This window comes from Toxotes jaculatrix, chromosome 9 (assembly GCF_017976425.1).
Source record: "Toxotes jaculatrix isolate fToxJac2 chromosome 9, fToxJac2.pri, whole genome shotgun sequence".
In the NCBI taxonomy this organism is placed as follows: domain Eukaryota; kingdom Metazoa; phylum Chordata; class Actinopteri; family Toxotidae; genus Toxotes; species Toxotes jaculatrix.
Window position 1 is genome coordinate 17,816,721 of NC_054402.1, and position 25,695 is coordinate 17,842,415.

The following is a 25,695-nucleotide window of genomic DNA, read 5'->3' on the forward strand; positions in this document are numbered from 1 at the left end:
TTGTCGTTGAGAAAAACGCTGCAATGCACCAACAAAGATACGGAAGATGAAGACTGCTAGTAAACAATGGAGGATTTATTTATTAATGTTTAAACAAATGGCTCTGCAAATGTTTTATGAGGGAGGAAATGCATTCAGCACATTTGTTAGCACCTTTTGTTGGCACCTTTAAAATCACGAAGGCTTCCATTTCTAATGGCAGGTGCTGTAGTGATGCCGATTTGTCTTAGAATTTGGAAAGAAAACCCAGACAGACAGATGAAAGAAAAGCTGAATGAGAGATTGCATCGAGTTACAGAAGCTGGTTGAACAGAGACCAATGCGGACGGGACGTCATTACTCGGGCTCTCTGTGTCCCTCTGGGCCAGAGTGAGCCTGGTGTCTTACTGAGGACGCTGCCACATGATTGGACCTGATGTGTCCTAGTGTGAAAAGTCAGAGCCTCAGTTAAGGTTAATTTATAGTGAAGCCTGTTAGAGACCAGAGAATGTATGACACTAAATACAGCATTTTAATGCTTCGCGCACACACACACACATACATACACACATACACACACACACATACTACTCACTTATTAATAGATTTAATATTAAGTCAAGCACAGTCTCATGCCTCCTAATGCTTCCCTCTATTAATTATACCTCCTGCTCCTCCTCTCCCTCTTTTCCATCTGTACCCCTACATAAAGGAAACATGCACAAGGAGGCAACACAAAAAAAAATCCCTGCTGCTGGTCCAACTCATTTCAAATGCTGCCAAGCTACAAACTCAGACTCATTCAAAGCTCATTATCACAACACACACTAATGCAGGGAAGGGGGACACAGGGAGCAAGCAACACCCTGGTGGCTCAGCCTATACAAGTGCATACTGCATAGTTACACCACAGCACCGGGTCTGAATCCTTTCACGAGAGCCATCTAAACCTTCTCCTGTGTATCTGCGTTTATTCATCTGACTGACTGACTGATGGAAATGTTTTGAGTCGGAAAGTGAAGGAAATCATTATCAAGTGATTGAGCTTTCACCACAGTGCATCAGTGCGCCGGTGGGAGTCTTGATGCATTTTTGTGACACATTCAAAAAAACAGACCAGTAAACCTTTTGTTTCTGCTGCACCGTCAGAATGAAATGCAAAAGCCACCATAATCCAGTATCTTATCACTGCGTTCACATGTACACCGATGCATCCACCACCCCCACCCCTGCACACATGCACGAACCAAGAGGTCTACTCCACTGCTCTGCTGCGGTCAAAACGTATTAAAATTTAAATGATTTCTACTCAGTCAGGCTCACAGAGGGCATCAATGAACAACATATTACATCAGTCTATCAATTAATGAGCCAAGTATGATAAAAACTGCTGAGGCAGTTAAAATATTCTATTTTGGCCTCGATAGAACGGGACATCAAAGTTGGAGATAAAAGACTTTAGAGCACTTCATGTACCATAAGCACAGACTTTCAGCCATTATTCATCAGCACGGAGATCGTCCCTGTTAATACAGACAAATACAAACTCCATTTTCAACCATCACTATCGACAGTGACAGTTAGACACACGTGTTCTTTAACTTGTGAAACACACATTTGTGTTTAAAGGGGATAAATAGTTAAAAAGCCAGACCCTTCGTGTGACCTGTGTGTGGGTTATGTGATGGAAGCTGCCGTAACAAGCACATGAAAAAAAAAAAAAACACACGCACATGGGTACACACTGAGAAGCACACACATCCTTGCTTGTCATGCTTTCATCTACACTGCAGTGCCAGAGCAGATGGTGTGCACAACCCTGGGTTCACTTCCTGAAACAAAAAGAAACAGAGAGAGAAAGAGAGAGAGAGGATGGAGGGGGGATAGAGACTGTCTATCTCATCCTATACTGTCCATCCTGACGCATTACTGTCAGCAGAAGACAATGCAGCACTAGCTGATTAACACACACACACACACACTCACAGGTATCGTCTCATCATCATCTGCCTCTGTCTCTTTTCGTTTCCATCTCTCTCTTCTCTCCATCTTTTCTCCTATTGTTCCTATTGAGCAGACAGCAGAAACTCTAGCCCATCTTCGTCTATTGTCACAAGTCATTTTCACCATCCTCTGCCTGCCTACTGAACTTTTAATGACAAACTGACAGGAAGATTGCACTGGCATATGGTTTGCCTTCCTATAGGAGACGATGTGTATAGGGGAGTGTAAGTGATTTGTGCATAATTATCTATGTCCATGTGTGAGATTTCATTCTTACAGCTATAATATAAAAACATAAAAACTGAAGTGTTTTTCAAAAAGGGGATTCAGTCAGTTGATCAAATCAGTTTATATCTGGACTTAGAATCCACATAATGAAAATATGGAGAACAAAACAGATACATAATTTCCTGAAAAGCATTACAAACAATAACCCACTGTCAACACTGACACTAGTCACCACATCTAAAGTTTGCGGCTTTTGGTGGGATGAACCCAGGTGTCAGTCATGCTGTTCTTTATGCTGGTCAGTGTGTACATACAGTATATTATCCAGCACTCTCCTGTACTGAACATGTGTCTTAAATATTGCTTATCACTGACTGACATGTGGGTACATTTGTGCTGGCAAACATGACTAACGCTGTAAAACCCTGACACACGCAGCAACACCCTCATGGCGTCATTGTGAGAGACTGTAAGTCTCTGCATGCTGCTCTGTTTATTCCTACATCTCAGATGAGCAGTCAGACCTCCACAATTCAACACATCATCTGTGAAATGATGATCAAGATATTTGACCTAATAGGGAAATATTCATTTTTTAAAAATGTTTCTTCCATCGGCTCCGGTCTAAACGATGGCATGTGTTCTGAGTTAGATTTCCACTCGTGATTTGTTGTCGTGGCGCTGCTCATAGCAGTGAATGTTCCCACAAGTCAAAAGGCCCCAAACGTACATCTCAGCAACATCGTAACGCTCAGCTGTGACAGCGTGTTTCTTCTCAGCCCAAGAGCTTCTTTCAAATTCACACACAAAGTTTTTGCATCAAGATCAGGGGAAATACTCACCATCTTAGTCTCTACCATTTGTATATTGCTCACTTTTCCAGGATATTTCAGTGTTCCTCCTCTCCTCATCCATTATGCACAACAACTTTCACACAATAGTATGTAACTGAGATGTGCCTGAAGTGGCCGTGGTCCCTGGCATCATAGTGTTTCTCAGAGCTGTTGTCGTGTATGTTTCCAAGGCAGATCGATCGGTACTCTGAAGAGTCAAACCCTGTCAGGAAGTGTCAGGAGATTTCTCAGTTACAGACATGAGCCTGTCAGTTGTCACAGTCAAGAGGTGCTGATCACCACAAACCTTCATGAAGCCAGTGTCCTCATCATGCAAATCCAACAACGTCTGCTTCCAGTTCATTCAAAACTTTCAGACATGTGTTTGTTGGTCCTTTATGAGAAACACAGCAATGTGAGGTTCAGGGACAGACCTCAGAAAGAAGCGTTTGGATGCTTCTATTTCTACAGACCTGAATCCATCTGTTGCTAGCAGGACAATTTGTTTTTAACTGAATGTCACCTGCCAGCTTTAGCTCTGTGAATTTTACTTTTGATCCAGGCACGCATCCTCGCTGCCCCCACCATTTATGATGTGTTTTTTTCCGATGCAGTCTGACGTGGCACCGAGCCACAGCCAGCACACTGCTCACCTGTCTAGCAGCTCTCATTACTGGTCAATCCACATCACAGTCCACTTACGTTACATATTGTCTAGACCGCTTCAGAGTCGAGACAATATGTAATTTAAGGACTCCACAATATTTTTTCTCTAGTCTTGAGCAGTGTTATGACAGTCCACACCAAAGTGTTCAAGATAAAATTTGTAATGCTGAAATTAAGAAGAGGTGCATGTTTGAACTATTGTAAGAGACATGTTACATTGTGTTAATGTTCAGCTTCTTTCACCGCTGCCCTGTTGAACAATTAGTTTCAAGAGCGCTTATATTTCCATTTATAGCAGCGCACATACAACACATCTGGCAGAGTACAAAAAAGCGGAGAACGAGCATGCACTGTGAGAAGCCAATAAACAGAGTTACTAAAAAAACTGAAATCCAGATCAATCACTAAACTATAAATAATGTTTCTGAGATTTTAAACAGACATCGTCCATAGGAGCTGTTTCAGATAAAGTCACTCATACTAATTATCGTTGTTAGAATCATCCCTTAAACGAGAGAAACTAGAATTACAGTCTCGCAGCTGTACACCTCCTCCAACCAGACCAAGTGAAAACTTAATAATAGGTATTAAATGTATTTTGTCATACTTTTTTGGCCAAAAAATAGTTTTGTGGGGTCACAGTGACTTTGATCTTTGACCTTTAACCACCAAATTTGAATCAGTTCATTTGTGTCAAATTCGAATAAATTCTCTCAAGGTGTTCCTGAGATATCACGCTCACCAGTATGGGTTGGACAGACTGAGAGACAACCCGAAAACATTGCACAAAGGCATAAACATGTCTGTGAATAAAAAATTCACTCCCCCGCCAAGTCTTTTGCATCATTAACCTATTTCACCATCCACAGAGCATGACAAGCACCCTCATTTTATCCATGAGGTCTGCAGAACTTTCCTTTGGCAGCTTCTACACATCAAAGTCCAAGAACAACCTCAAATCTACCTACAGCAGCTAAACTGTCACCGGATTTAGGCCTGATAGTGTCTGCTTTGACAACAAAAAGAGTTTTATGAAGTGGCTTTATTTAGTAGAATATTAACACCATCATATTTGCTGAATAGTCGGCGCTACCTTCAGCCTGCGAACTGTCACTATCTCTTCTCTGTGCGCACACAAAACTTGTCTTCATAGGCACTCTTAACACTGATCTGCAGAGTTTGGAAGGAAAGTAATGGCACCGTATTTTACATAAGAATCACAGCTTGAGGCTATGAGAGTCAAACACACAAGTCCGCTGAGCAGCAGCACTGCTGAGGTCAAATCCGACTCAGACACTCTGCCTACACTGCAGAGCTGTCTCACCAAACCACAGAGAGAGGCAGAGAGAGGACGGAGAGCGAGAGAGAGAGAGGGAGAGAGAGAGGGAGAGAGGTAGGAAAAAGTGTTTAGGTGTGTGGGAGAGAAGCAGAAGGAAAAAAAAGAGTCCTCTTCCATTCATGGCATTTGAAAGCATCAGAATCTGAGCATTTGTGAAGAGGGCGAGAGGTTTGCGATTTGTGCCAGACAGACACAAGTATGTCTATGTGAGAAAGTGAATAAGTGTAAATGAACTGTGGGGAGAGAGAGAGAAAGAAAGAAAGAAAGAAAGAAAGGAGGCATAGTGACAGAGCAGACAACAAACCCATAGGAACTGTCAGTAAGCTCTCGGAAGGTAGCAGACAGCATTTTCTCATAAATCCTGACAGGTTTGCTTGTGACTTTCCAGTCTGAATGAGCAGCTTCTGTATGATTCTGGAGACTGAGGATCAAATTGGAAATGTGTAGCGTGAGCTCACTGAAAACATACTGCAGGCTTGGCAGAAGGTGCTTCAGATGGCGCTGGCAAGAATGGCTTTATGAAATGAAACAATCTGACAGCAACAAAGGGCGCATGAGCGGGGATTTTAAGGCAGAGAGGGGGAATTATGTGGCTTTCAGCGAGGCAATAGGTTATCAACGAGATTTAAGGTTGTTTTCTTATTTACATAAAACGATTCTTGAAAGCCCTGCATAACAAATTCTTTAAGCAGAGGTGGGCAACATGGTTGAAATCAGTGTTAAGATATCAATATGGATATTTTTAAATATGATAACATAGCAAATATGTGAAAAATCTGAAAAATGTTTGGCTTGAACTCACATTAGACAAGACTCTTAAAGAAATTTATGTTATATCATCATGATACAATTCCAATGAAATTCATACACGATACTCAATTATCGCCAAGCAATTGAAATAAGGGTCTTCAGGTACAGTGCACTTCTTATATACCTCCTGTCTTAATGTCTTTTCTAGCTCTTAACCCTAAAAGGTGTAAAAGAGTTGTTCAACATGGGGAGTAGAGTTGAATTCCAAACTCACTTCTAATAAAAAATTGAGCGGCATAATAAAAAAATAATGAAGATGAAGCAGCTGAGATGGAGTGGATGAACAAACCAAACAAGACAACTTGTTTTTCAAGAACCTTGTCCCTTCAGTCAGTGAGCCCAGCGAAGTCCACACACACGCACACGCACACACACTCTTGAATCTGACATACACACACCTGTACTTCATGCCCGTGTGTTTCCCCGTTGACTCCTTGAGTGAGATGTGCCGCGGGGTGAAGGAGCCAAAGCTGCGAGCAATGATGGCCACGGTGCGGAACTTGGCCCTGGCTTGGTTCACCACGTTGGGGCTGGTGGCGCTCTGCTTGCTGTGGTCTCCATTGCCCCTCTTCAGGTTGTGGTCCGTACAGGCGATGGACACCTGCATGGCTGAGCTTCAGGTGAGGGAGCAGAGCCCGGCACACAGAGGAAGAGTACAGATGGGACAGTGGGAGCCTGTAAAGGAAGCCTGAAGTCTCAAAGAGCCTGTTTTTAAAATCTCTTGATTCAGCGTCTCGTCCTCTCTTAGTCAAAGTCTGTGTTCAGGTCCTCCTGTGTCTTTTGAAGTTCTTTTTTCTCTGCTTGGAAATGAATTAAGTCTTCAACTCCTCACTTCAGTGCGTCGCTTTGTTCTGTGAGGCAAAAATAAAGCTGCGAAAGCTTTCCCCCTGTTCTTTTACTCTCACATCAAGTCTTCCATTTTAAGTCTTTCCTTGTAGAAGAGAAGAAGCAGAACAGGTCAATCATCAAAAGCCTGAAAAGAACAAAGACTCCTCAGTTCTTTGAGGGATTCCCAATTTATTCCCCCACCGGTCGTCCCTTCTCCTGTGTCCTGCCTCTGATGCCGAGCCTCGGGAAATTGCCTAACAGGGTTTCAGCTGCAGAATGACAATCGGAGGAGGTGGAGAGAGTGCAGAGGGACGGCAGAGGAACAAAACAGACGGAGAGAGAGTCGGAGATGCGACCCGGGCGCTGCGCTCTCCCTGGTCTGACTGTGGGAAGGAGAGAGCGTGAGCAGTAGCGTGTGAGAAAGGGGAGAGGAGGGTGAAGGAGGAGGAGACAGGGTCAGAGAACAGATAGAGGGGCAGAGAGGAAGGAGAAAACAAGGGAAGAGGGGAGGAGGGGGGAGTCACTCTCAGGTCCTGGCAGGGTGCACCATCACACGTCTGCCATCAGCACTTTTTCCTGTCTTGTCACTTCTTCTTCTTCTCCTCCTCCTCCTCTCCTCACTCTCCTTCTTCTTCTCCTCGCTCTCCCTCTTGCTCCCGCCTGCTGATGTTAATGCGTGTCACTAATGTGCTTGTGCCCCAGTTTCCCGCTCTTTCTCCCGTCTCCCTTTCTCCCTCGGTCTTCCACGCTCTCTGATATTTGTTGTCTGTCCGATATTTGGATGTGCTGCTCTTTTTTTTTTTCCTTCTTCCTGTTGTTTGTGTTTTTTCTCAGCAGGACAGCTCCTTTGCCGACAGTGCACCTTCAGGGAACTGAGAGGCATGTGGTGCAACACATAGCTCTCTCACTCCCACTCTCTTTCTGACTCTCTCTCTCTCTCTCTCTCTCTCTCTCTCTCTCTCTCTCGCTCTCTCTCTCGCTCTCTCTCTCTCTCGCTCTCTCTTCAGCTCCCTCTCTACGTGTCTCACTCACCATCTCGTTCTGTTTTCACCTGTCACTTATCTTTGAGGGTTCCTTCCTCTTTTCCTCTACCAATAATTTCCATGCAGCAAAGCTTTTGCCCTTTAGTCTCTCTGTACTCTGAACAGTATTCTCTCTATGGTATTCATTTATTTTCCCACTTTTTTTTTTTTAACTGTCTTTTTCTCTCTATTTTCTGGACCAGCAGTCACTCTGCACAAGTAACAAACAATAGTTGGCTCTGTGTCCCTCTGTTGTAGCAGGATAAATCCTGCTGCTATAACTGTGCCACCTTTTGGCAGTTCTCCCACTAAAAAGATCTGCCTGTTTGCTTTGCTTTAGAATTCACCATACACAGGAAGAAAACATATATCTTGCAACTGCTATGTTGTGTTTATCTTCTTCAAAAGCCCAAATATTTTGTGCATGTTCTGAATGTACATACACACAAGAAAATGATGGAAAAGCTACAGTATTTGCAAGTCACAAACATATATTTGCTGACATAAAGTAATGTTTTTTTCCCCAAATCCCCACACACTGTACATACAACCCCCCCATAGGCAGCTACAAAAATCAAAGCAAACGAGAGGAGGATGGATGGACAAGATGGGGGAGGTGTGCAGAGATTGGGATCATGAGGAAGAAAATGACTAAAAACACCAGGCTGAGGCGTAGCAGAGCTGAGAAGAGAGGGAATTAATGCATCTGTGTGTGTTTGATTACAGCACATCATCCCAATGTGTGCCTGCATGTGGATGACTGTGTGTGCGCATGTGTGTGTGTTTGTCTGTTTACAGAGTAAGGTGTTTGTGTTGTGTGTGTGCTCTCCAGTAATTCTATAAGGGGTGTCAAGCCGAGGTAAATGGAGTCTTTTTTTTTTTTTTTTGGTGTGTGTGTGTGTATGTGTGTGTGTGTGTGTGTGTGTGTGTGTGTGTGTGTGTGTGTGTGTGTGTGTGTGTGTGTGTGTGTGTGTGTGTGTGTGTTTGTGTGTACATGTGGTGTAAATGTCAGCACTGCAATGTTAACACCTCCAAGTGTTGGACAGAATAGATAGACCCTGCTATGTATACATATTGCTTTGCTTTGTGTGTCTCTCTCTGTTGTCAGCAGATGCTTTTACTGTAACATCTGAACGAAAAAAAAAAAAAAAAAAAACAGGCTGTACCCGTAACAATATACAAGCAAGAAGACGTGGTTGTAAATGCCATGGAAATGTCATGCTAGCCCCCGTGTTATCACTCTAGTTCTTCTTTCAAAACCAACATCCAAGCTGGAGGAGGGAGGTACAGAGGGAACAATAAGGACTTAGTTGTATAGCATATTTCTATATTTAAAGAACACATGATCTCTTCAGCACAGCCAGTTTACTGAGCCACACATGCATTGTTTGTTTGGTTTTCTTCCAAAGCCATATAACATACCTTAGCTCACTCTGAGCACGGTAAACATTATACATAGAGGTAAATACAAAACCCTTTTCTTAACCCTTTTTGAGCCAGCCTGAAAAATCTCAAAAGCTATAGGACGGATTGCCATGAAATACCACAGAGATATTCATTTGGACTTTGGTGACCCCTTGAGTTTTCCTCTGGTGCCACTACCTCTTTTTGAAATTGGCATTTATTATTTGGAGAGAAATATCTCCATGACTGTTACTGCATGAACTGTCCTGACATTTTGGTACACACATCTGTGTGCCCCACGGGACAAACTGCAATTACTGTGGTGATTTAAATCAGGTGATGTCAGATCAACTAATAAGCTAAGTACAAAGAACACAGATTTGATGACTATATATTCAATGCTTTCAGTACTTGATGGTTTGACGGTGCCTCTGACACTGTTGTTCAGTACCAACAAAGTATCCAGGTCTGGCTGCTGATATACTGACTAAGTAAGAGTCTTTCAGGATAAAGTGACCAAAGGAAACCAGGGTCAGGTGATTTAAACTGCTGTTTTCGTTGATTTCAACACCACAAACACTCATGGTTTAATCCAGCAATCAGCCTTTTAACCATCTCAACCCCCATCTTCAAACCACTTCATCTTTTCTCAGAATACCTTTGTCTCTGAATAACAAGAATCTATATCTGACTGTATGTAGTGTGATACATATTGTGTATTGCTTATTGTGTATCATGCCGGCATAGAGGAGGAGGTCAGATGTCATGGTTTTCTTTTTCTAATCCCATTTCAGTCCTTTGAAAATGAACTCCTCATATTACCTCCTAATAGAAAAGCCGTTCTTCAGCAGCTCATTCCACATTGATCCCGTCCCACTCCTCAGGGGAATCGCAGATTCCCAACCAATTCCACACGTGGAACTGGAGCTGACTTAAAAACTCCTCCCTCTAATGAGGAGCGGAAAGAGTGCTGAGTGAATGTATGTGTGTGTGTGTGTGTGTGTGTGTGTGTGTGTGTGTGTGTGTGTGTGTGTGTGTGTGTGTGTGTGTGTGTGTGTGTGTGTGTGTGTGTGTGTGTGTGTGTGTGTGTGGGTGTGGACGGGCCGTTGTGCTACACATCAGTCACTATCAAAACACCAAAGCTGCTGGACAAAATTTTCGCTACTGTAGGGGAAAGAAAAAAAACCATTATCAGCCATTTGAATTAAGCATTATCATATTTTTGTCAGTTAATTAAATTGACCAATTTGATGTTTAAATAGTGAATCACTCCTGTGATTCAAAGTGCCCAGATCAAACAAACTTGTGTCTGTGTAGCTGTAATCCTCTTGGGTCACTGAACTGATTGAAAAAATCTGAACACCACAAATAAACCTGTGGCACGTTTTATTATATTATCTGAAACGCTGCACATTTATTACTCTGTTGCCCAGTAGAGGAGGCTACAATTCACCGGCAGTCAATACCAGCAATCGTGTTTTATTAGAAGTTTTACAGCTACTCTGAAGAACGGAGAAGGGAAGCAAAGGTGAGCTCAGACAGATACTCTATCTGGTGAGGAGAATCTAAATGTCAATCCAAATGACGGCGGCTCTGCTGGTTTTTTCATCACTGGTGATTTTTGTGTACTGTAGGTCTTCTTGCCTACTTGTATTCTGCAGCAGCTATTGCTTGTACAGTATGTGCTGTTTCCTTAGGCTCTACTGCAACTAAAAAAAAAAAACTTTTCTGCAGTAGTCTTATTCCATGAAGTGATTGAACCCCAAAACATGGTGTTCTGTTTGGTTCCTGTCAAAATGTGTCCTCATATTAATATATCCCTCTTGATTACGCCTACATGACCATTAAACTCTGGTCACTGTTTCCCTGTCTCTTTTGGTTATTAGTGATTTCCAGGCACAATTGTGATGTTACCGAGTTTTTAGCTGCAATTAAGTGCCCCTTATTTCTAATTATGCACACAAGGATTAAATCCTTTAAGTCAGAAAGTGCATCACCATGTCAAGAAACATGTAAAATGGGTGGAAATGAGTCACACACTCCTACCAATAAGGAGGAGGTGAAGAAGTCAGAGTCGATTATTAGTCAGCATTTAAAGGTCACTTACTGCCGCTCTGTTCCCTGAAATCTGCACCACCACATCAAGGGTCTGATTTAAAGATTAATGATAGGTCTGTGGCTGTGAGTGTGTGCGTTTGCCAGGGAGGCAATGCATAACTCGTGTCAGATCACAACTATATATCACTCATCCCAGAATACACATTGTATTCTGGGATCTCTGGCTCTGCTCTTCCAGCTGAGTTAAACTCAAACTGATGCAGCAGTCAGCCTCTCAATCTTTGCAGCTGAGTCCCATAACGGTAACCCTGTGGGTTTACAACACACCCCCATTTCTATGATCTATTAGTCAGGTTGCACATATTTTAAGGCCTTTTCACCATTCTTCTGATTATCGTCTCTGTTTTGTTTTTGTTTTCCCAGCAGCTGCCCCGTAAGCAGCAAGTGATGACACACTCATAACTCTGAGTGTAAGGCAGCGACTGTGTCCTACTTTTGCACCTGTGTGTGTGTCTGTGTGTGTCTGTGTGTATGTGTGTGTGTTCCACTTCATGCTGGGTCATAAGCTTTGTCAGCAATGGCCCACACACTACATATTGAAATCCCCATGCCGTGAGATGCCCCTCACTGTGTGCATACTGTATGTTTGTATGTGCGTGAACATGTGTGTTTGTCTTAAAAATTTTGTAGTGATGCATTACCACCCAAATGTCGAGCTTTCCTCAGGTCAATGCTGCGTGACCCAACACTGATGTATCATTTCTATGATACACGAGGTTCCCTGCCAAGCTGTTCTTGCTGAGCAAGGGGTATGTAGTGTACACACACACACACACACACACACACACACACACACACACACACAGTTTGTCTGCCAAACATGCCTACAAACAAACACAGTCACAAACGTACAAACAAATACATTGACTGGTATAAAACCGAGGGCTCTATTTTACCATGCAGTCACGAACACCAACGTAAAGTGCTATCGTGTGTACAAGGTCAACCAGACGTTATCCAAGGACAACTATTTGTCACGTGCTGTGCATTTTTCATTTTGCGACACACTGCTGCACATCACTGTTTTATCCAACAGATCTGTTGTAGACTGACAGATGTTTGGAGAGTGGTTATTTATATTATTCAGCACTACACTGCAGCTGCTGAACATGTGTCTGTCTGTCCTAAACACTGGACTCGGCAAATTATAAACTGAGTGACACTGCATTCAAATCAGACCTGGTCCTGTGTCTATTCTCACCATAACATAGACAGTTTTTAGAAGCATCCCACACTCAATTGCCTCATTTTCATACACCTCCTGTTTTGTTTTGTTATGTCTTGCATATAAAAATAGTAAATTGACAAAGAGCATTTTAATGTCAGGAAAAAAAAATAGTATGTTACAGAGCTGCTCCTGCCAGTTTTTGCAACACCATTAAAATTCAGTATTAAACAGCGGAAAACTCAGTGGAACTAGCAGATTCGTAAAGGGGCTTTCCACCGTATCCCAAAATGCAATCAATATGACTTCACAAAATCATCATAGCACAGTTTCAGTGTGTCATTTCTTTAAATTCATTAAACAGGAACTTGATTATTACAGGAGTAAGCTTGGCTTTACAACATTGCAACAAAGGAAATGTAATTAACTGACCAACTAAACCAGTGCTCTCTGTGTAGGTTACAACATACACACGCACACACACATACATACACATACTGAATACTTATGTCCTTGTCAGCGACTCTGCCCAGAGTGTCATGACGTAAGCTGCCAGAGCAGCATCAGGGGTGTCAGCCCTCCTTATGACTATAAGCTCCTCATCTCCTGCCCATAGGACTGTGCTGCCCCCACTGCCATGGACTGAACCATTAGTGGCAGCTGTCAGGGGGGATGTTATCAGAGAGATATGACACTGTTGTGAAGCAAGTTTGACTTTTTTGTGACTCCATATTTGTGCCAGAATGGTATGGTAAGCAGAACAAAAGCAGAATACACTTTACGTGCAACTCCGGTAGAAAAGTTTAACAACGTGACCGGTATTGGGGTTAAGGCTTGTTTTTTCTGAACTATTCAAGAACTTCCCTTCATCTTCAAACTTTCAGAGTGCCACCCCTTGGAGAGTCAGGCACTTTAATAAGCTTCTCCAGGTGCTAGAACTAGGTTGGAAGCACTGTTTTTTTCCATAACATTCGCAAAAAAATAATGGGTTGGGAAAAAAGCCCCAAGTGAAGAAGTAAGCTGATTTCACATTTCCTAAGAGTAACAGTGAAGTTTTCTACATGTATATGACACCCAACAGCAAAATGCTATGTTAAAAAGGTTGATAACCACTGCACTAGTGGGAACAGCCACCTTCATATTTGCAAAGCTTGCGGGATAAAAGAAACCACAGGAACCAAACAGAGGAAAGGAGAGAAATATCACATTAGGGGATGAGGTGACAGTCCTCCAAATTAAACGACGAAAAATAATGTTTGTCCATGCTCTCCAGAAAGACAAACAGGCATTTTCTGCTTTGAGGCTCCTATTGACAGGCTTTCTGCATCATTTATTTGTGCCTTCCGCTGAATAGTGATTAGAATAGTGATTACTGAATTATGTTTTTGTTTTTTGTTTTCTTAAACGGAACGAAATAAATTTCTAAAACACCCTTATGTGATTTAAGCGGCTTAAGATGTGTCTACAGAGAAAACCTCACGATATTAAGGCACTGGGCGGAGGAAAAGAACAATAGTCTGTCATTTTAAAGTGACAGCTCTGTGAAATTACATCAACAAAACACACACACACACACACAATTACATTATCATTAAATCTTTCTCAGTCCTTCCAGCCATGACTGAGGTCACAGGTCAAAGGACAGAATGACAAAGAAAGAGCGTGACTGTTTCATTAGTCAATCATATCCATTAAAATCCATGAAAGCAGCATTTCAATTTCACCCCTGTCACTGCAGTGATCTCGCTCTCGGTACAAATGGTGACACCATGAAGCTGTCACACCCCCATCACTATCAGCAGTATGCTCAAGGCTGAATCAACTCGACAACAGGCAGCTTACATACTAGATTTTGACTTTATTACCTTTTATGTTTTCTATTTCATACAAAATATATGATAGAACATATCTTATACATGATCCTATTATATGTTTCAAGAGCAGCCATACAGTAGCTTTAAAAGTCTCAGTAAATACTCCGGAGAGAATCACTTTCAGACATCGTAGTTCTGAAGTTATGCTGCATGCCTCTTTATTTGTTGTGCAAATATTATTATACATAAATTATTCTGCAGTATTTTCTAAATATAATCACGAAAACTACATTAAAATGCGAATAAGGAAAATTTATATTACAAGCATCAGCACATTGCTATATTACGGTTACTGTGGCATCAAATAATCTTGGCTAGAGCTCATGTGTGTCACTACGATGATTTCATTTCCTCTGCAATTATTTACTATTAGCAGGCATCTTGGGTAATACGCTCGAAATGCATGTACACACACACTTTGCTGATACCCACTCAATGTCAGACTTTACTCCTGAGGATTTATTCCTGGATCATCTGTATCATTAAAATGGTTTACACGCTGAAGCGGGGTAGATCATGGGTCAAGGATACTACAGCCATAAGCATATTACAGTGATAAGTCTTGGCTTTAAGGTCCTGTCAATCATGGAGCATACCATAAAGATCCATACGTGCTGGGTCTCAAATGAGAATCACTCACCCCCTGCTCCATCTTCTCACCGTGGCAGAGCTGTGAGCACAGTGTGAGAGGAAGCTTAAATTGGACTGTGATGACCAGTGACTGAGCTTCACAACTGCATTTTATTCACCTTAACTGTTTTGTTTTTGTTAATAATAAATCATTGTATGGGCCACCACGAGGACCCTGTATACCATAAGAAAAATGTCTGCATTTGCCAGATGTACCTTACACAACGTGTTTGTTGTGAATCCACATCACATAATGCCGGGTTAAACTCAATTTTCCAAACTTGAAGGTGGGTAAACCGAATTGGTTTATGCTTCAGCAGTGGCAAATGAGCATTAGAACAATTCTCCACAAAAAAATCTCCCCACTCAGCTTTGCATAAAAGCCAGAGTTTCCACCATCCAGTTGCTGAGCACTGAGGGGTGTCACAGTGGAAAGATGCCAGACCCTCTGCAGCTGCCACCTCCACTCACAGTCTCAGCAACATTACCCCTGAAAATAAAACCATGTCTTCTTTCAACCAAGACAAGCTTATGTAACAGAGTGCTGATAATTACTACATTATATGACTGTTTAACTGCTGTCCAAATTAAGATTTCACCTTTAGTTGAGCTTTTTTTTCTTTTTTTTTTTTTGTAGTTCTTTGGTAAAACAAACAAAAATATACCTTCTAAAATTGTGCCAATCACAGAAACTACACAGGGAACAGAGACAGAAACACAGATACACCTCCTTCGTTCTGTCACAAACTCTGTAAAGCATCTAACGATACAGAGCAGAATCTACGTGTGATATTTGATGAGTGTTTTTAGTTCTGTTAGCAATTAAACATTAAAGTGCACTTTGGCAAAGTGCCACACACACACACGCGCACACACACACACACACAGAGGTAGGTCACCACTAGGTCATGATCCTGACTGTATCCATTTAGTGGCTGTCATTGTTCTCAGAGGAGCATTAGATTACAGCTCGTTATTTAGGCTTGAGACAGCTGGTGAAGATAAGAAGGGTCAAAGTGTCATGAGCTTCTGTCTGTCACTAACACAACCAGTCACCTCCCCTCTCTGAGCTGAGGGCAGTCGTACAGTAGACTTGCACTCAAAAGCTAATAAACCAAATTGAAATATAGCACAGGTCAAGTGAGAACGTGCAAACAACAGTGCACGTTGTGACTTGGGTAGCTGGATGTCTTAATACTTTTAATCCTGTGTTTCTCCAGACATCATTACCTTTTATGCTATAATTAATGAAATTTATTTTAATTTAACACTTCAGCAGGCCCGGTTCCAGAGTAAAATTAATTAGTAGGAGTGCACTAGTTGTAGGTACAGTGCAGATTGTATGCTGTGCCATGCAACTATATAGAACCATAGAACAGAGACAGAAAGTGGCAATTAAAATAGCATGCTGCTGCTACAGTGTCAATACACACTTATGCAGACTTACTAAGTATTGATTTAGCACAAATTGTTTCACTATTACCTACTAAAAGATGGTGCACCCCACTTTACAACTACACGTCTTATTAATGAATCAACAATTTTCCACCAAAGATCTTGAATTAGGCATGACCAAATTTAGGCCAGATACAGTACAAAAGGCCAAAACCTATCTAACCAAATAATCCACCCACTCTCTATTTTTAAACAAATAGCTACAAGATTATTACCACTGACACATTATTTGCTAAGGCACACCTGTGGAGGATCTTTGTTAACACTTACCACTTATGGAGAGGAGGCGGGTCAGGCTGTGGGCTGGTTTTCAGCTGAGATTAGGCAAACTAACTTTGACTGACGCCTTTGTTCAGCACTTAGGTTATCATCACTATCACCATTATCAAAGTTGTGTTTTGTTGTGCCATTTGCTGAGGTCTGTGACATGCTACTGTAACTGATAAAGGTCTATCTATTACACATATCACCTTGCAGCACCAGCAAGTGTGATATATGACCTACCGTTCTTGCTATAGTTAACGTGTGCACTCAGTTCTTGTTGGCAAAAAGAGATTATTAGTGATTATTACTATTTATCCTTTAAATGTGTGTTTTTCAGTCCAAATTCACTGAGCAAGTAAATTAAAATTTCATCACAAATTACTTTTGAGTTTAGTCAGGTTTTTACCAAGTTTGTCACCGTGGTAATGTCTGTACATAGAGTCTTGTGAGCTGTTCGTACCACTTGTCTGGACTAAAATGTTTTGCGTGCCCAAACGACAAAGGACCTCATTATAAAGTGCCTTCGAGCAAGGCACTGTGCTCTCACACTTCTCCAGGAGAGCTTCAGCAGAGCTGTCTCTGCACTGAGTACTGAGTCTGTCCTCCTGTATATATGTGTGTGTGTGTGTAGCTATACTAATACTGCACTCCTCCCACTGCCGCTCAGGTCTATGTTGTATCCAACCACGGTCACTGAAGTCAATATGAATGTCTTCCAGGGGAGCTATTTAAAAGAGGAAATAAAATCTTCGATTTTCTGTCCATCTCTGTGTTTGCTCTAAATCTCTGCATAGAAAAGCGTCTACACGTTAGACACGAGAATAATTTTTTTTAAAAGCAAAAAAAAAAAAAAAAAAAAAGCCTGATGATCCTGAAACCGTACCTGAAACTCTGCATGATGCATTTACAGGAGAATTTTATGAAAGCATAAATGTAAGGCGCAACATCATTTAACAAACTTTTGTCTGTTGTAACTAAATGCATGACATAATATAATAAGCACATACTCCTACACTACCTGCTCCACAATTAGCTATTTGTTGCAGAGAGCAGCATTCCTGACTGCTAGAGAGTCTCCAGAAATGGACACTTGATAGTCAAGAGTGGTAACAACGAGAGAAAACCGTCATCTCAGTAATAGCATTGCTATGGAAACAGTATGGAGGCGTTATGTGTGTGGGAAAAAGCAGCAATAAAATAACACCAGGCAAGAATAAAGATGCCAGATGGCAACCAGGCAGCATCTGGAGGAAGGAAAGATACATGTACACTGGTTACCTTGGAGAAGAAAGTGTGTATTGTAAGTAGTGTAATGAAATAGGATGTTAAAGACACTGATCTGTTGAGCTATGATTACATTACATCTCCAACATGCCTGTGCTATAGAGAAGAACACTGCTGTGAAGCAAGTCAGACAAGGAAGATCACTGCAACACGAAAAGAAGCTCATGTACATCAACTTATTTTTGCACCTGATGAAGGTGGGGCTAATTTTATTGGCTTTGTATACTGCTGGGTAGGTTGTGAACTTCCCCTCAGGGAACAATAGAGTTTCATCTTAATCTATAACAATACATCATAATTCACTTTTGTATTATGAACTCGAATCTGCTATGACTAAAGTTGTCAGATAAATGTAGAGGAGTAAAAAGAAAAATGTTTGCCTCTGATTTGTGGTGTTAAGTATTAAGTACCTGAGAATGGAAATACTCAAGTAACATAGAAGTACCTCAAAAGCGTACTTAAGTACAGTAAATGTACTTTCCATCACTGATGACAAAAAAGTTACCATTAACTGACGTTTAAGACAGGACATCCTCTCCAGTCTCCTACTAAAACCTGATGAGCATAATTAAATTAAGCCAATTAGACCCAATCAAAACTGTGGTTGTCCCACAAAACATAAACCCCTGGAGAAACAATCATCTTACTTGGCTGATCAGGTACATTTACAGTAAACTGCAGCACAGAGCTCCACAGAAAGGAGTGCTCAGATATATAAAGCCAAAGCTGGAGTGAAGCAGAAAAGGTTAACATGCAACTCACTCAATGTTCAGTACTGCTCGGAGTTCCCAGATACAGAAAAAAAAAAAAAGCAAGAGAAATTAAACAGATGGTGCGTCTGTATGTGTTCGTGCCGGCATGAATCGTTTGCATGTGCAGTTGCGTACATGTGCTCTAACGTGACTTACTGTCTGTAAGAGGGAGACAAAGGGCTCATGAGACAAAAAGAGAGTGAGAGATAGGTTGCATGTGCCTCATCTACCAGCTTCATTTTGTTAGTTGAATTAAATCAAACACCTGTGTCTGGTCTAATGTGCATCTCCCTCTGCCTCCATTTCATGCTCTAATTTCTTGATGATTACTGGCCGGGTCCGTAAAAATTAACTTTGTTTCACACTTTTGCTTTGCATTTATATCACTGTCTCCTACATGAACACATCTCACATGACAGAAAGTTGTTGGCTGTTTGGTAGGTGTGGGCGGGGCTGGCTTTTTTTTTTTTTTTTTTTTTTTGGTCTTTAAACTGAATTAGACGATCATTTTTGGGAAAACTAAAACACTGTAAATAAAAAAAAAAAGAGGACATAACTAAGGCCTTTAAAGTCTGTATGGCAAACCCACACAAGTAATTTCAATTATTTTGGCTTCCCAAGACTGTGTGGGTGTGTACAGACTCAGATTGACTGACATCTCACTCACTCTCTTGTTAGATTTGTTAGGCAGGAACAAATTACATACATTAGTGGCTAGCTTCCTAGTGCATTATTTATGTACTGCCATTTTATTTGAGTGTCAGATCTACATTGTGACAATTATTCACTACACAGGCAAAGTTTTTAAACCAGAGTTGTAAACGTGTCTTCTGTAGTTAAACTACTACTACAGAACTTTCAGTCGTTTTTTTTTTTTGTTTTTTTGTTTTTTTAAATCATAAACCTCTCTCTGAAACTCATCTCTTGTCCTACTCAACTACTTGAAGATAATAGGAAGATGAAGCAGTTGTCAGCAGGAGAGCTCTTACATTGTGCCAAACCACTTGGATCCTCTGATAAGAGCTTCAACTTTAGATGTGTTAATTATCAGAGTGAGACCATGTGAGAGGTGTGTGCCTACAAACAGGCATTGGGCTTTAAGGTTGCTTTAAAGTTGAAATCAAGTGCAAGCTTTGTACGTTGCCTTATGAAGATCTTCTGAGAATAACCGTGTATTCTATGCCATAAAAATCGATCTTATTTATTTCTGAGTTGGATTTTTAACTGCTGTTCCATCAAGAAGTAACTGTTAATGACACTTTCTTAAGGGACATTTTAGCATCAGAGTTTGTGGAATATGTATTAAATGACAGAAAAACAAGTTTGTCTTTTTTTGAAGAAGACCTAGATATTCAATCAAACGGTAAGAAAAAGCAGGATGTTAGGGGGATTCCTCGCTGTGGTTTGAAATTCATCCCATTTTACAAGAATTACAAAACTTTGCAAAAGCTCTTTTAAAAAATGTGAACGTTCTGCAAGAAACTGGAGGAGCAAAACTGTAAACGTGTAAATATGTGCTTGTGAGTGTGTGAGTGTATGTGTGTGTGTGTGTGTGTGTTGATCTATGTGTATGTGAGCACTTGAGTGCAATGATCTATGCACAAGGGATTCCCCATCGCTCTGTGCTGACAGGGAATTTCTGCACCACATCTGACGCCATTTATCATCAGGGCAACACACAACTCATCAAGCAAGATTCATTGAGCGTGTCTGTGTGAAACACAGGTAAGACTGTTTCCATCTGTACGTGTTCCTGCAAGGGCGATTAAAGAATTTTACATCATACAATGAGAGGGGCTATACACGAAGTTCAATAAAAAAAAAAAAAAAAAAAAAACATGACATAAAATAATACGCAGCAACATTACTGTACTGTATAGGAACAGCTGTTAGGCAAGGCAAACATTATTTATATTGTATGTTTTATACACAGGGTTCTTTAAATTGAAAATTATAATTGGTAAAAGCCAGTTTGAATTAACCATTAAAACCAGTAACCGGCTGTAATGTTGTGGCTGAATGGTGCATCATAGAGCAAGGTAATTCACAAGCAAGACAGCCGAGTCTATTCTAGTGCGCACTGGAATCCAGTGCAGTGAATTGAAGGCGGGTGTAGGGAGCTTTCTTTTCTCAATGCTTGATGAAGACCTTTACAGGAGTCTATTTTATGGGCCACAAAAGCATGTACAAGTCTTTCAAGGTCTGCTTTTGATCTGAAGCCTTTTACTCATGCAGCAGTTTTTGAAGTGATTAAAAAAAACTCTTGTAACACTATTGATATGTTTGCAAAAACTGCAGTCTTATTCATTTTGGGCAGACATATGAAAACCCATGAAATTACAAATTGCACTCAGAGACTGCAGCCACCAATGCCACGGATCACTGCATCTGTGCTGCATTGCTACACTGAAGCCACTAAAACACACAACTGTTCATTCATGCTAACAACACACTGGCATTTACACAACTCGTATTTGAACACAGTTCTTTATGAGTATTTCTGTGCATCTGTTGGCACAGTGTCTGCCTACGTTTACTGCAGTGCTTAAACAGTGACCAATACTGCAGTAAAGTCAACATGATGTGTGTGCGAGTGTATGTGTGTGTGTGTGTGTGCATGCCGGGTCTACACTGCGCTTAGTTGTTATTATGATGGCAATCTTTCATATCCCACTCTTCGTCCCCTCTTCTCTCACCTCTCCTCTCTAAATAGGCCTTGGGGGAAACCAGTGTATTACTTTTTCTTACAAAAGATAGCACTGCACCCAGGAACACACATCCACAGTCATGCGCACACTCACACACACAACCTGGCAAAGACTAAGGCTCCACTCCTTTATATTACAATCTGTGACACATACACACACACACACACAGTGAGAAAAGACAAGAAAAGTGCTGATCCGAGAAAGAATAAACTTTGCCTGCGTCAGTGTATCAGCTGCTGTAAAGTGGAGATATATAGTGACACGAGTGTCCGATCTGTAGGCGTGACTGCACAGAAACAGAGACAACTAAGGTAAGGAAAGATGGAAAAGGGGAGGGAAAGAAGGAAAGACACACACTTGGGCAAGGTGACAGCAGGAGTGTGAAAACAGCAGTAAGATAAAAAGGAGCTCAGAGGAAATTGGTTTAGTGGAAGAGGAGAAAATGAGAGTGAGAGAGAGAGGAAGAGAAAGAGAGATAGGGAAGTAACTGTGTGCTGAAGGAGCCAGGTTGGATATTATATTGCCCACTCTTGAGATGTGGTATGAAAGGTCTCTCTGCAATCCACAGTAGGTGACACTCCTACTGATCCCCACTCCGCATGAGCACTGCAGCACCTCTTAAAGCAATATTTCAGTTTGGTCAAACATTTCCTCTTCTGCAGGCAAACACACAGAATCTCTGGGGAACTCGTGAACGACTGACTTTAAGCAGCATCAGGTTTCACAGCCTTTTTGCTTTGTATTCAATAAATACAATGAGGAAAAGGTGCTGCTGAGGACTGATGTGTCTGTCTCTCACACACCCATTACACCCAAAGAAACACACTACTAGCCCCATGCTTTCATGTCCCTTATCAAAGTGACAGCAGGTCCACGGCTCCCCCTAGTGGTGACACTACAGACCAGCACCATAAAACAAATTACAACACACTTCTTGCTCTCTTCTTTTGATCTCCTTCTGTGTCTCCTAAGACTCTCAATTTGTATCTCCTCTCTGTAAACCCCCCATCACCCACCCACATGAAACACATAACTGTTAAACATGTTTTTAAAGTGCCTCCATCTCCCCTCTAGGGGTTCATCACACACCCATGCTATTACCCCTAATGTGCATGGCATCATCTTTACAAATTAGGTATTTAACTGCGGCTCTTTTCTCAAAAGATCTACAGCCATTGAACAGAAAATGGTTCCATCTCATCCTTGCTACAAACACACACTCACACCTATTAGTGAATCCCTATGGGGATTTCTAAGTGAGTTACATAAGTATGTGCTCAGACCTTACAGACTGTCATTGTGATTGCTGGTGCTTTTGCTGTGGTCTGATTTGCCAAAGGCTACAGCGTCACCTTGAACATCAGTTAATAGAGTTATTTGCCACATTTCCTTTTACGTGAAGCAGCGTGGGAGATGAAGTAAGATGAAGCTCCACAGGGGCATTATCCTCAAGCGACCTCAGTGAGACCAAAAGAGAGCACTGCCGCTTAAATAACCACTTATCACTCCTCATCAATAATGGACAAATACCAAGAGGGGAGGAGCAGTGAGGCAGCGATACCTCAAGACCCAAGCAGGGAGAGAGTAATACTGGGAGAAACAAAGATAGGGAGTTCATTTGGTTCATTTGTGTCTGAACAGAAGAAACGCAGGAGAAAAGAGGGAATCACCAGGATCAAGTGCATCAACATAATGTCTCATAATGTCTTCCTCAGTTCTAATAAAGCAGAAATTGTTTCAAAATGACTTTTCTGAAGCTGAGTGAGTCTTAAGGACTGATCAGTCAAGCATGGTGATCCCCAGCGACAGTTTGGTCCATCTCATACTGACCTTACTGTAAATGAGCACTTCAATAAGGCAAAATGATGCTCCATTGATTCACAGAGTCGGCTACTGCTGAGACAAGTGAAACACCGGAGGTCTGTGCATGTGTGTGCGCAGAGAAAAAAGCAGGAAAGCAAGATGTGTGAGTCTCCTGCTGATTTTTCAAGCTGTAGAGTTGATTTATGTGTCAAGAACACACATTAGCTCACTAAATAGGTGACTAATGAACTGGTGATGTGCGTGGGTGTGTGTGTCTGTGCATGGGTGATGGGGTACTGCTGTGCGTCACATTTTAGGACCAGTTTCAGACTTGTTCAGACCAGCATAGAAACATTAACTAATCAGGGACAACACTGGTGTCCCTCCAAAAAATCTAAACAACAAATACATTCAGAATTTACGATAAAAGAAAAAGATTCTATAGTTAGACTTAAGTCAATAAGGTTAGACATATATTGAGTTAAGAGTTAGGATGGAGTAATCCTCAAGGGAATTAAGAAGTCAATGAAATGTACCTAAAGAGATATTTGAAGAAACGTGTCAGTGACAGAGAGCAGGCAGTGCACAAAACGACCAATCAGTAAGATCGACAAAGCAGTAATTAACCTAAAGCAGTCCTGTCCCAGGTCCTTTATCAAAACAGTTAATGATTAGTTGTCAATCGATCAACCAAATGATTAATCAGCTAATCATTGCATTTGTAACTGTTTTGCTAAGTGCTATTTAAATGAACTTTGTAATGCAATAACCCACATAACATTTAATTAGTAAACTACAGTATAACATTCAGGTCACAGATTTACATTTTAAAAAAGTATTGCAGAGTATGTATCAAATGCATTGCTTACACACATAACAACCATCCTTCAGCATAGCTTAAAATCATAAGATAGTTAAAATAATAACCAACTACCACACCTTCAACACAGGCTACACGCACAAATTTCACACAGTGAATAAGTGACTGGATCAGTAAAAATGCAAAACTGGAGACATTCTTACTAACAGCCCCAACAGGTTCTGTCTCTGCAGTAAACATCTCACAATAACACAACAGCTTCAGTGTCCAAGCAAACCAGGCACATTTGACCAAAATAACCTCCATAACACCAAAAATACACAGCACAGCAGTTTAACCAGCCACAGAGGAATCAAACAGAAAGCCACACACACAATGCAGACATTCGGTAAGACATAGATAGAGACAGAGGTAAGCGTGTGTTTGACTCACAGGATTTGAAGAGGCAGTTCTCTTTTCCTTTGTGGGACCACTGTGGTCTGTCCATTGCCATCTCCTTTCCCTTTGACCTTTGGTGGCATGTAATGTGTTTCTGTCTCAGGACTCTCTGCCCATCAACGCTGCAGATTACCAAGCTGTATAAAACTAAACTTTTGATAGCAGCCTGGGAAACTGGAAAACTCTCTCCGCCTGTTGTTAAATTTGAATAATGTTGCCAACTTTCTGCACCTTACTTGGTCAGAGAGTCTGTTCACAGAGTCGCAGTGGTAACAGTTGTGATAACTAACGAGTTCAGGCTTCACATGTTTCTTTCTGCTAATCAAAGCAGGTGGACTTCACCTGGCACCTCTGTGGCACACATGGCAACACCTCAGTCTGGACAGAGGGGCGCTGTTTTAACAGTATACTCCAACACCAACCATAGAGCAATAAAGTCCTCTGGAGTGTGTTGGTCTAAGCAGTTGTGGACTTGTTCAAGTAACTCAACTTGCAGCCAGTGTTCACCTGCTGTAAGTCTCCAGTATATCATTGCTTTCTAAGCAGGACTGTGATAGTTTGCTTAGGTTTGTAGTTTTGATGCAATTTTTCCCACTATCACAAGTGCATACCTGAGTTACTTGATCTACTTGATGATGGGTAGATCAAATCCACATGAGTGTCATCTGAACTCATGCTTCAGTGGAAGAGATACATCTCAAGGAAATTTGACCTCACGTACAAAGGAGTTAAGTTGGTCAAAGTGACCCCTTCACAATGACTGTTTTGTCCAATCAACAGTAAAAAAAAAAAAAAAAATTAATTAATTAAAAGGAAAAGCAGCAAATACTCATTTGAAAAGCCAGAGCCACGAAATAAACAATGAAATGATTTTCAATATAGTTCATTTAAAGTTTCCTGTACGAAAATCTTAATCTGTAAAGTAACTCGTAACTGAACTGAATAATTGTAAAAAGTATAAATTTCCCTTTGTGGTGAAATAGGAAAAGTGGCATGAAAAGAAAATACTAAAGCATCAAGTGTATTTCAGTGCGGCACATGAGTAAATGTACTTCATTACACACCTGCTCTGTTTTTAATTCACACTGTGCCATAAAACCCAAGGTTTTCCCATCTTGTAATTACAAACTGAGGTTCTCTCTTTCTCTCCATCCAAGTAATTTATTACACCACTGGTGCTAAGCCAAAGGTGTTACAGGATCTTGGTCGGTCTAATACCTTGTGTGTAAAGCCCATCACTGTTTAACACACCCTCTGGGCTTTTAATAACT

The 25,695-nt window shown here is 41.2% G+C and overlaps 1 protein-coding gene across 3 annotated transcripts in view; it reads right to left on the minus strand.

The window, feature by feature from the left end:
- The window catches only part of kcnab1a (potassium voltage-gated channel, shaker-related subfamily, beta member 1 a), a 98,591-nt gene that overhangs the window by 57,990 nt on the left and 14,906 nt on the right, over positions 1-25,695 (minus strand). The window contains exon 1 of one of the 3 annotated variants that reach the window (XM_041046876.1): positions 6,258-6,466. The exons of the other annotated variants lie outside the window; for them this stretch is intronic. Coding sequence (XP_040902810.1) covers positions 6,258-6,466 — 209 coding nt within the window. Of the gene's footprint in view, positions 1-6,257; positions 6,467-25,695 lie in introns of those variants that run through there. 3 annotated transcript variants of the gene reach the window in all.